Source organism: Sceloporus occidentalis, unplaced genomic scaffold (assembly GCF_023333645.1).
Source record: "Sceloporus occidentalis isolate IW3139 unplaced genomic scaffold, rSceOcc1.0.p SCAF_5, whole genome shotgun sequence".
Classification (NCBI taxonomy): domain Eukaryota; kingdom Metazoa; phylum Chordata; class Lepidosauria; order Squamata; family Phrynosomatidae; genus Sceloporus; species Sceloporus occidentalis.
In genome coordinates, this window is record NW_028316985.1 from 64,086,700 (window position 1) to 64,099,746 (window position 13,047).

Sequence of the window (13,047 nt, forward strand, 5' to 3'; positions counted from 1 at the left end):
TCTCTCTAGAAACCAAAATGACCAAACTAAGGCTATCATTCTTCGGCCATATCATGAGATAACGTGACTTATTAGAGAAGTTGATAATTCTTGGTAAAGTAGGAGGAAGTAGGCAAAGAGGAAAATCACATTACAGGTGGATCAATTAAATCAAAGAAGACAGAGCCCTGAATTTGAAAGATCTGACAGAGCTGTTGATATCAGGGTGATTTTTTTTTGGGGGGGGGGGGGGTCTCTCACTCATAGGGTCACTGGAAGTTTAAGTCAGTGACAACAACTCTATATATAATATGTTAATTCCCTTATAAAATATGGCCTGGCAATGTGCTATTATGCCTGGGACTAGATAACTTCATGGAATCTACTTCCAGGGAAGTCTGGATGGAGAGTTTCAAGTAAAGCAAGTGAGAACTGTGCTTCAGACACAGTAGTGGAGATAATAGGGGCTAGAGACATAAAATTTGCAGAATGCAAGAAGATGGTTTTTGGTGGAAGGGAGGAAGGTATAAAATGGGCTCTATGTCACTGCTGCGATTAATAAGTGAGCACTAGGGCAGTTGGATTTCTCTAACAAACATCCTCCCCCCATTATTAAGGCCACACAAGCACTATGAACTAAAAGAAATTCATGTTAAAAAGTGATCCAATCCTACTCATATGATGTTTCAATGTCCTTGCACAATTACAACATAATGCATTGGTATGTGGCAACATGGTTAACACAGCATATATTGTATTTCATTCAGCAATGTGTGCTGATAAATTAGGATAGAACTGGGTTTGGAAAAAGTTCCAGCACAGGTGTGCCTTACAAACAAAAGGGTGCTTAGAATTATACCCATCACATTTAGAATTATAGAAGTTCATTTCACCACTTGGATATTTTGACCTACCGTATATCATTTAATGTTGTAGCATATAGACTGAAGAACAACTCAAATTTTAAAACCACATTTATTTTAATACAAAATGTGTTGCACCATTACAGAAGTAATCTGTGTATTTTCACATGCATGGATAAACTTAGCATCTCCATTTAACAGTCAAATTAAACTGTTCTTCAATACTGTTTGTAGGGCTGTTCCCCCTTTTGTGCTTTTTCAATCAGTGCTGTATACCAGAGTATTTCTTAACCTTGCTTTTGCTTTCTTGAGGGAAAAAAGAGGGATCTCTGAAAATCTTAATACTTTTCTAATGTAAAATGTTGGATAGCTTATAAGACGAATTTTGCAAACTGTCCTTTACATACACAACATATGCAAGTAACAAAGTGTATGTTTTTATACAGAATATATGCTCCCAAAAAAGTGTTGTGGCTCAAAGTAAAGCATGAGCACACCCACTGATAATATTGGATGCAGCCTGGCAAGCATAGTTGCTGTGCAACCTCCATTCATATAAAGAGGGCTTCTATGGATTTTGCACAACAAATTATTATAACTTACACGGTAGTAGGTCTTTGTTGATTGGCAAACGACCTGACAACCTGCAGCTTAAAACTGAATATCTTATTACCAATTTTTAAAAATTATATGTATTTTGATAGATGCTTTAAAATGCCATGCACTTCAATGGCAAGAGTACTTCTTACACAGTACAACCAAATGCATTTTTAAAAAATTTGTAACACCTATAAGCATATAGCATCTACACTTTAAGTGTATGTACAAATTCAACAAAATATCTACATATAAAAAGCTTACTTAAAATTAAACTTGATGCAAGTTATGAAAAACCAATTTATTGGCAAATGAAACTGAGCATTCCTTCAACCATAGGTTGTTATATAAAATTTCATATTTGGAGGTAAACCTTTTTTGTGATATAGATTGTGTGTGTCCATGTGGGGATGGTGTGGGGGGTGGTAAATTCATAGCAGATGGCAGGTGTCATGTATAACCAAACTCAGCATTTGTCAAATTACTTGAATGCTTTAGCTCTTCAGTCGCCATCTATACATTGCTTCAGGACAAGCGTAAGAGTAAACATAGTAGCATCATGGTAGTTCTGGGGGCTTGGAATTCTGTAGAAGGGTGTGTGCTATCAAGAGCATAGTGTATTAGACTGTTATAAGGATTTCAGTGTTTCCTAGTGTTAGTAAAACATACTAAGTCAGCCATTTTTGTGTTAACTGAATAAGGCCATGAAATCTGAGTTGCACTAGCTTCTCTATAGTTTATCTCCATAAACAAAACCAAACATTGTAATGTACCTAGTATAACTTAAATAAGTTAACCTAACATATTTGGGCATTTAAAAATAATCACTTTACTTTGGCAATGACAGCATTTCATTGATCACACACTTACACCAGCTAAATAGGGGCACAATCCACTGGGGACATTTCTTTCACAAGCTACATCAAAATGCACAGAGCTGTATATGAGCTTTTCTGCAACTCTTTCATTTTGGTGTTAATTCAGAAAGGTTCCAGGTGGCTTATGGCCATTTACATTACATTACGGAATGCACATTGTTTAAAGGCACTGAATGTATTTTGCCCTGCATTTTTTCTGGATTTTGTTTAAAAAAATTCATTTGAAATTTCACTTCCATAACTGTACAAATTCCAAATTCATTACAATGCGTATTACTGTATGCCCTAAAAAAAGTACATTGGATGTCAAAAATAGAATACTGTATTGCAGTAATACTTGATCAATTAGAAAGGCTATAAAGTAAGAGAAGCAAAGAGCAGGTATCAGGACCTCAGTAAGCATCAGCAAATGCAAGTGTCATACTTAAAACTCATTTATCAATCATATACTGTACATACTGTTCCTAACTGTCTTGCAAAAAGACATAATGATATCTAGACATTAAGTCACCAATTTCACAACAATGTCAACGAAGACATTGAAGTTCTATATAATACTACTATAACACTCTGACAATGAAAATGGATTTTAGATCCAGGTATTCAGTTGAAGACTGCATAACAAAGTATCAAAATCATCATCAATGGCATAACTGGCTTTGTCTGGCACATATGCAGCACTCTGCATGCATTGCAACTGTACTTCCAGTATTTGTTTAATTGATGTTGCTCTTTTTTAGTTTTAGTATAAAAGCAAGGTCTCCAGTTTTGCATTCTGATTCATACTTACTGTTGTTAGTGTAATGGTTTCACCTACTTGTAGTTATAGCACAAACACTTTGCTGCGTAGAACATTTGTTTCCTTCACATCCGTAACATGGGGAAGATGTACAAGTGCTTGGAAAAAATAATAGAAAGGTTGTAGGAATGAGGCAGAGTTTCTTTATTTAGACAAATGAATTCATTGCGTTAACTGGGGAAGGAGCCTCAGAACTTTCATTTCCTTCTGCAGGTTCTTTTTCTTTTTTACCACTATATTGTCCAATAAAAGAACCATCCTCATTGAACTGGCCATTGACCCCCTCTCCATAGTCTACTAAACTATCATCGCTGTCCTCCTTTTTCACAGTCCTGTCTGAAGGTGTCCTGCTTCCTTTTTTAAGAGGCTTGTGGTCATCAGCATCACTGGAAAAAAAACCCAAGAAGTTAATTTTAACGGGGCAATTAATACATTAACAGCCTAAGACAAAAAAAAAAGAGGTGCAAAACCAAGAATGCATGCAGGTTTTTGAAACATGTGTTTCACAGTCCTTTAGTAAACTCAATCACATGGTAAAGACAAATTAATACAATGTAACTGACATGAATATATGAAGCAGTAATGGTTTTAACACAGGATATCTCCAGCACTGGAAGTTTTCCTCACTGTGCATGGTTTCTTGGTGGGAAAAAAATCAGCTCCCAATTTTGAAGCAATGTAAAAAAAATTGCAAGCATTTGGTAGGGCCTTTTTTTCTTCAAATATAAAGCTTATGGTGTGCTGTGAAATTAGTCTGTTAAAACTTCTTAATTCTTGATTCCGAAATATGAATGATGAATGAATTGATTAAATGAAAAGCATTGATTCTCCCCATTATTAGGAAAAATACAAGAAACTAAGTGTTGGGATTGGAGTAATTTGTTACATTACACATTCACCAGGTTTGAAATTTTAACCTTACCTTTCAAGAGACCTATATATTCCATTAAAAGGGTGCAGAAGAAACAAATGAAAACAGCCTAAGAAGAAAAGCAGAGTCCATATCCTGATAGTGATCAGTATTTAGTCAAATAAGACCCAGAGCTTAATTCAAAACATATATAAATTAATTTAAATTGCTGCTTTGAAAAGTCATTACCAGTTATGGAAGGCATGCTTGCCTAATCTGGAGATAGTATTGGCAACTATGTAAAATCATAGTTTTGTGGCCTCACACATTTATGCCTTGACTAAAATATTGACCATTTGTATCCTCTGAGGACATACACAAAAGACCTTAATTTCATACATTTTTAAATATTCCACAATGCAGGCATGCAAAGTACACTGCACTATGCTGCTTCACACAGATGATGGCAGTGGACAATATTTTTCAGAAGTTTAACTATGTAGGTAGATCAGCACCATAAGTTGGATTTACATGTTACATTGACATGTTACACTGTAGAACTCATTTCCACATTGCTAGAAACCATGCAATTTGTAGTATTTTCAGGAAATCATCACATGGACTATGTGTACATATTCTCATATCACTACAGCATATCATTACCTTGAAGAATAATATTTGTTTGATGCCTATCCTGTTCATGCGACAGAGATGAACGACGCAAGTACATGGAAATCACTTCCACGTTGTTCTGGTAATATATGAATCAATTCTAAATTCAAAATTGCACAGGGGTGAAACATTTTTTTGATCTGGCTAGTGCTCTATGTCTTTTTGTCTACCATATCACTGTTTGCACAGATTCACTCAGGATACCATAAACTTCACTCTATGAAGGGTTGGCTTTTCACCCTAACTGCAATGTTATACTTTGCCATACAACTAGTCTTGTACCCAACAAAGGGTACAAGAAGCTAAATTTGGAGTGCACACAAAGTAGTACACGTTCCATTGTTTGGATGAAGCCTTCAGAATTAATACACAGCTTGAGCTTGCTTCTGTTCTGACCATGGCCAATGAGATGCTTGCTGGCACAACCTGTGATTGTGCAGTGCCACAAGTATGTGATGCATGGTAATTTCTACTTCAAGGAAGATATATATGTATGTGTGTGTGTGTGTGTGTGTGTGTCTTGTCTGATAATACTGCTCCCTAATGTAGCCTGCTACCTCCACTGACAACAAGGAAAATGTTGGAGGTTATATACTATTAATGTTATGTTAGAGATTCCTTTAATATCTAATTCCACTCACCCCTTTCTGTCCTGCCTCTGATGTCTAGGACACTTTTTTGTTATTGCAGGTATTTATTTCTTAACTTTCACCATAATTTACACTTGACTGCTAAACAAGAAGAAACTCTCATTGGATAGGAGATGGAAATAGGACAAGACTTAAGAATATACTGTACAATGATGCAATAATCTTGTAATGTAATAGGGGGCAACCTGTAGCCCTACAGAAGTAAATGCTGGACTGTAACTGCATTATTGTTCAACACTGATTGCATTACTGGTCACCTAGGACTGATAGGAATTGCATTCCAACCGAATTGGGAGTACCACCAAGTTGTCCATCTCTTTCTTACAAGTGAATGTTTGGCCTAGCAAAAGTCACCACTCCTTGCAAAAGTCATAAAATCTTCTTTAAAACAAACAAACCAAAAACAAAAACAAAAACAAAAAACAAACTATCTCATGGGTAAATTTAGTTCATCGCTTCCCAACGGAGGCATCCTAGGTTTTATTTCTTAGTCTCCACTGGGTTCAGACTGTTTCCTATCTACCAGTGAGAATCATCAGAGCTTCCAATTTCATGAAAAACAAAGGATCAAAGCTTTTATTGAAGACTCATATTTTTTATTTTTTATTATTAGAGGCAAATTTTTAAAAATCACTTTGAAATCTTTAAAATGTTTTAAAAACACAACAAGATGTTCACAGTGTCTCTGCAAAGGACTTTTAACAGGCTTCTGTACCATCAAAGAATGTTTACACAATACTTTGCATGGTTTTTAAATTGACAGTTGAAACCATCCAAGGCACTGTGTCTGTCCTGATCTACCTGTCCTGACATATTGTGGAAAAAACAACAACATGGTTCTGTTGTGAATGACAATGGCTAACTGTTACGATACTCTCCTATACAACTGTTGTCTACAACATTACTTAAAAGATGGTGGTATAACTGTACTTCTCTCACAGATGGAATATGAAAGCATCAACCCAGAAAGGAGTAAGGGTAAATAATAGGTTAGAAATTAATCACATTTAACTTGCAGAATCACCAGTTGTTTTAAAACAAGTTATAAGAATATTAATGTAGTCAAGAAATAGCTTACCATCCCATAGTACAATTCTTAGATTGTCCACTTTCAATTCTGAGTTCCTATGTAAACACTGCAGCTATAATTTTGTAATTATAGTTAATTTGATCTGTTAATATGTATAATATGTGATTTTATTGAAATACTTTTGATTATTCTAGAAGCTATCTTGCATCCCAACTCAGGAGAAAGCCAAGAAACAAAATCAAGCAATCATTCAATCAATCAAATAAATATTAAGGTCCATAGTAGCATATTATACTTAAAATACAGTCAAGAATATGAGCTTTCAGTTTGCGCATCAGGTAGGTGTGTTTAAAAGATTTTTTAAAAAAATACATGACCCATAACAAAATCAGGAAAAATATTGATTTTTACTTCGGGAAAAACTGTTGGGATTATTAAAAATCCAAATTATTTTTCCCAAACTGAGCACATATGGTTTACTTCCATTCATGTCAATACAAGCTCATATAAGTGTCTTTCATTTCCATTTCTCTACTTTTAAACAGCAGCAGAAAGATATCAATTTTAAACAATCCTCTTAAGAAAATCTACCAATTTAGATCCATCTGTACATTTCAGAAGTCATTGCCATGCAGGCAGACTCAACAGACGAAACAGTTAAAACAGCTGTATGCCCTTAAATACAAGTAGCCCACTAGGTATTAAACATTGCACTATTACACCATCCCCATACGTGCTGAATGTTTTCCAAATGTTTTGTTTTTCAAAAATAGGAGAATAAAGCTCTGTAAATTATTCTAAATGATTACTATCATTGCAGATGATATTATCTGCAGACACTGTAAAGCCGACGTAAAGATGACAATATTCATTGAATAGTCTCTCGTGTGTCTGCAGGGGTTCAGTCATGCATACCTGAGCACTGATGTTAATGAAGAAATTCTTTGCATATGGTAGGCATGCCCATGAATATCTGAATATACAGTTGTGCTTTCCATTACCTCTATGTTTATTCTTCCACTTTATAGCCCTATATGACAATCAATATTTCATATATTAAAATGTACATAAACTGTAATTTTATGTGAAGGAAGTAATTATCATCTTTGAAGTGTAAGGGAAATATAGTCAATCCTCCACACCCACAGATTTTTTAACCATGGATTCAAGCATCCACAGCTTGAAAATATTCAAAATAAATAAATAAATTCCAAATAGCAAATCTTGATTTTGCTATTTTATATAAGGGACACCATTTTCCTAACCATAATATTTAATGGGACTTGAGCTTCCACGGATTTTGGTATCCATGGTGGGTCATTGATGTGTGCCTACTTGGAACCAAACCCCAGTGGATAACAAGGCCCACTGTACTTAACTAAATTACATTGTTTTCCCATCACATTTTAAAAAAAGATAATGGCTTAATTCTTATTGTATTGTAATTTAAAACATGTAACAGTTAGAAGGATAAACTGAAAACCAAGAGTAATTCTTAAATCTGTTTAAAATTAGCTAGTTATACCTTTTAGCTCATTAGGCTTCATATAACATGTATTAAAAATATAACAGAAACAGTATAACTGCTGCGTTGAGAACAACAATCAGAGCACCACTACATAGATATATGGAAAATAATGCGAAGTCAGTAGTAGCAAGAAGATAGTCAAGTGTTTTTAAGGTAAATCAAGACAGTTTACAGAACATGTGCAAGGCAAGATGCAGTCATATTCATGTCAAAGAGGGATTACAGCCCAAATCAAATAGTTAAGACCCAACTATTGACTTACCAATGGATCTATGCACCAGTGGTTTGGACCACCACTGAAATGAATGGGCCTTAAAAAGAGCTTAATATATTTTTCTTATTCTATTTTCTAATTATATCAACCTATATTGCAGGAAGCTTTCAGATGAAACAAACTAACATAGGTTCCTCTTTGAAATGCATAGACTGCTAGCTTACCACTGTGTATGTATAATATGTATTGTCTCTTAAGTAATGCAGGAGAAGAATATGACCATTCTGCTGTGTCCAAAATCCTTCAGAGCAGTTAGATTAGCAATATTGGTGCTTCTCAGATTACACGAAGAGGCAGACCAGCAATATTTCCCCAGCATGCCAGGGACTGGTATCATATTTGTCACACCTTATTATCATACTTCTTTTTACCACCAGTAATCCCACTGTGCACCAGCAGCCAATGTCTGACAGACCAGAGCCAGCCTACAGGCCATCATTTTGAATAGCAATGATCTAGACAACAGAATGATAAATTTACCAAGTGATTATACCCACGTAAGTAATATCATAAATAGTAATGTTTATGAACTGGAAATATGAGCAAATGAAGAGAAAATTGGCTATGATGATTTGCTGGATTCAAAACTTTGTTTTATTCCAGAATGATAAATCCACACACAGAACAATCCAACTCAATGATATAAGAGGTTCTCAGAGGCAACACATGCTATGATATCCATTTTTTCCAAAATGGGAGATAATAAGAGAGGAAATTAACCCAAAATGAAAATTTTGGTTTAAATGTTCTGAGAACCTTCCATCTTTTGATAACTGTCTCTGACAGACACTTTCTGTCAACTAGCACACAATTTATTTATGCAGGAAACAACAGGAAACTGATTTTTGGGAGTGAATTCTTCTAGCCAAACCTACAAAACAGACAATTATCACACATATCCCTGTGCAAATACAGATAGATCTAAATTAATAAAAAATAAAATTGATATGAACTGTAAGGCAACGTCATCAGCATATGCTGAACATGGTCTGTAATAGCCATAAGGGGAAGAACCAAAGTGACTAGCACGCATGAAAAACAAATATATTTTTCATATCATATAGCCTTGTTTTGTAAAAGACATAATCAAAATTTCTCAATAGATCTAACATTTCCATTATCATCGAAAGGCTGTGATTTAGAACTATACTGATTAAGAAAATTCCATCTTGCTTGTCTTTATTGCATGTTGTTCAGTTTTTATTGGTTTTTGTGAGGTTGTTTTTATGATGTGTAAGTTTTTAAATGATTCTGTGAACCGCTTTGATCACCTTGGAAAAGCGGTATAAAAATAAAACATATTATTATTATTATTATTATTATTATTATTTCTGTTTAGAATATCATTTGTATAAAAGAATGTGCAACTCTTATCTCTACTTCTGTACACAAGCCAGGCTACTCTGGCATAAATACATGCAATGGAATCAGAGCTGTAGGTGTCAGAGAACTCATCTTAGCCTTCCAAAGCACATGTGAAGGAGCCTATATCTGCAAAAGACATCCTCCACACCAGGAAAATAATGGCATCTCCATGCATAACATATGTTTCATCATATGCATGGGGAGAGGGTATAATGAGCCTAAAAGGATCTCTTAATGTGTGGAGGGACATACAGTATACATATAGATAGACCAGTAAATGTGACTAGATCCTTCTCATCATGTTTGAATGTACCATTGTCAATTTGGCTGACATGACACCCTTAATGTGTGAATATTAGCTTGAGCAATCATACTGGTGTGTGTGTGTGTGTGTGTGTGTGTGTGCGTGTGCGCACGCGCGCGCGCGCGCGCCATGGCATAAACTCAATTTTATGTGGAAGTTATATACATTCTGGATACCATCTCAACTTAAGCAATCTTTAGGAATGACCATTTCAGTTTCACCCATCAACATGTTAAAAATCTAAGTTACCAAAGGATGAAATTTGGTGGGACATCAGCAATTTTGAAAGAATTCAGACTAGTAATGTTTACTAAAATTTCGTGAAAAGGTTATCTATCCTTGAAATTCTTCCTTGATTATTCATTCAGGAAAATGTGTCTATTTCAGAATGAAACTGAAATGCAATAGGGCATCATTCCCCTTCCTGAAGATTTAAGGAAGAGTCAAAATGTGCAACCTCATGTGAATGGAATTTTATATACTGTAGCTGGAGTAAATTTTAGAACTTACTTTGTTAATAGATACATTTTTATCAAAAAGAAATCAATGGAAACTTTCAAACTTTTAACTACTAATTCAAAATGTTTTTATGTGCAAGACCTATGAAATAATACCAAGCAAACACTCCACAGATTGTTCTGGAAAACTGTCAAGAAAATGAATTCAACCGAATACAGCAATTTTTTAAAGCGTATGCACTATATAAGACACTATAGAAACATGCACTTGTAAACACACACCAACTAAAAAACAGAAATGTCACCTGTAAAAAATATGCATTTACAGTTCCAAATATTTTCTGAGCTCTTCTTTAATATTTATGTGAATATTTATTTTGATTTGTCTTTCAATTAAATTCACTATCACTCAACAGGCAGATCAGACTGGGCAGTATACAGAGCAGAATGTATACAAGGTAAGCTTTTACTGCTTTGGATTCACCATTAATTCTGCTGTTTTTAGCTCAAAATATTTGGATTCAGTTGAAAAAATATTTAGAAAAGCAACTGAAACTGTAATTTGGTATACACGTCACATAAAATGTTTTCAAAAGTGTACAGCAGCACTGTCTTCAGAAAGTATTTGTTTTATTTATTAGTGCAGAATTCAGGAAATTTTGAATTCAAAGAAATAAGTTCTTTTTGTCAGTTTTTCTTCCATCCTTATTTCTTTTAGGTTTGTTTTACAAATTTAGCCATTGTCATAATCTGAATAATGAAAAAATACTTACACAGTTGGTTGCACTGTTTCTGTCATTTTTCTATATGCTAGTAATGATGAAGATTCTAATGTCTGTATAATTAAAACAAACAAACAAACAAAACAAAACTGCAGATTTACACATGTGTGTACCTGCATGAAGGGGGGCACCGGTGTGAGTGCACAGTTACAGCATATGCAAAATCAACTTGGAGCCAGGCTCCCATCTTTTGTCCACACTAAAAAAGGTCTAAGTAATGTTGCCATAGAGATTGCAGGAAATGCTGAGTTGGGTCACCTAGGAATTCTGCCTCTCAACCAGGAAGGAAATACACTTAAAGTTGCATGAGAAAATTATGCTGTCTGAACTCTAATTTCTGTCAGTCAAACTGAATGGCTCTATTGTGTGCTTCCAATTCATTTCTGATTTATGACAACCATAAGGAGAACCTATAAGGGCTTTCTTAGCAAGTTTTGTCCAGAGGGCTTTTTCCTTTGCCTTCCTCTGAGAGAGTGCGACTTGCCCAAGGTCACAGAGATAGTTTTCATGGCTGAGCAGGGAATCGAACCTTGGTCTCTCAGAGTCTAGTCCACTTCTTAAAACACCACCTTAATCTGGCTCATAAAAAAGAGTTAATGGCCTAAAACCAATTGATAGTCCCAACTTGATTTTACTGACTGAATCAACTGATGAACAGTAAGTAAGCACTTTTATAAACCCCAGTTATTTAATGAACTATTGTAGTTGAAACTGGCAATTGGATTTCTAAATGTGCCAAATAAAATGGCCAGATACAAAGGAAGAATATGGCATTGGGTAACCCTAATATCCTTTGCATCAAAATGCTTAAAGGTAAGCAGTCAAGGAGGGCATGTCTACAAATGGCAAGTGGATATTTTGCCATTGAGCATTTTAGGCTTCAGTTCCAGAATTAAGATAGAGGCTTCTCATTGCTTCAGTTTCATGGTAACTGTGTAAAGCTTGAGACTCTGCAGCAGGAATGGTACTGAGGAAGCTTACATGCCAAGTGAATGTGACAACGAGACCAAGTCATAGAATATTCAGCCTACAAACTAAACAGATACTACAAACTGTACTGAGATATAATTAAATGCACTGAAATTACCAAGATTAATTTATTCATTATTAGTTCAAGATACATCCTTGATTCTTAAGGCCTTTTAAAACTCCATTCCAGCTGAGACTTTCCAAATGCTTAGAAAAATTTCCTAACTTGTCTATTACACAATTTAAAGGTGTTTGTGGACTGATGAAAGAATTGTGAATCACCTTTTACCAAGACGCAGACAAAAACAAGAAAATGATGTAACGCATGCAGGCATGACAGGTCAGTCCATTGTTTTTGTGGTTAAGTAATGCTTGCCTATAAAATATTTCAAAGAAAGGAGCAAGATTTCACCCTGAATGGACAGTGGTCCATTCCAGGTAGGATACAACTCATTTGTCTGCAAAGAGAACCAGTGAGTTCCATGTTTGCGGTGTGGAATCTGTGCTGGGTTTTATTCCATACTTTCAAAAAACTGTCCAATGTACTGAACCAATTTGGGGATTGAAAGTCTGGAATAAAGCCAGAGCACATTCGCTGCATCGCTGACAAGGTAACCTCTGGCCACCCTAACTGTCCATCTGGTAACATGAAATGTCCAAAAGAATATTCTGCTCTCAAATTGGTGAATTGTTTGACTCTTCACATCAGAAGCTGTTGACAAATTAAGGTGTATCAAAAATATAAAGAATATGTCTGCAGATACATCCTGGGAAACCTCAAAGTGTTAGGAGTGTCACTGAAGAATTCTTAATCTGTTGCTAAAACACAGACTGTAGAAGACAGAGTGATTCTCTCAATGGGAACTTCAAAATGGTTTTTAATGGTTTACATTAACATTATTTCTAATGTCAAACAATTTAATACATTACAACAAATGTTTGTACTGTCTCCTTATGCAGATTTGCAACTTATTCCAAAATACAACAGCAAATCAAAAATATTTAACTAAAATCATTTCCTAAATTATTTTCTATACAGAAGAATACTT

General features: G+C 35.0%; 1 protein-coding gene across 1 annotated transcript in view; it reads right to left on the reverse strand.

Annotated features, from left to right (window-relative positions):
* Positions 1-935: 935 nt before the first annotated feature.
* Positions 936-13,047, reverse strand: part of LOC149312254 (neuronal cell adhesion molecule-like) — a 187,228-nt gene continuing 175,116 nt past the window's right edge. Inside the window, exon 31 of the mRNA XM_089524294.1 lies at positions 936-3,502. Coding sequence (XP_089380420.1) covers positions 3,265-3,502 — 238 coding nt within the window. The 3' untranslated portion in view covers positions 936-3,264. The remainder of the gene's footprint in view (positions 3,503-13,047) is intronic.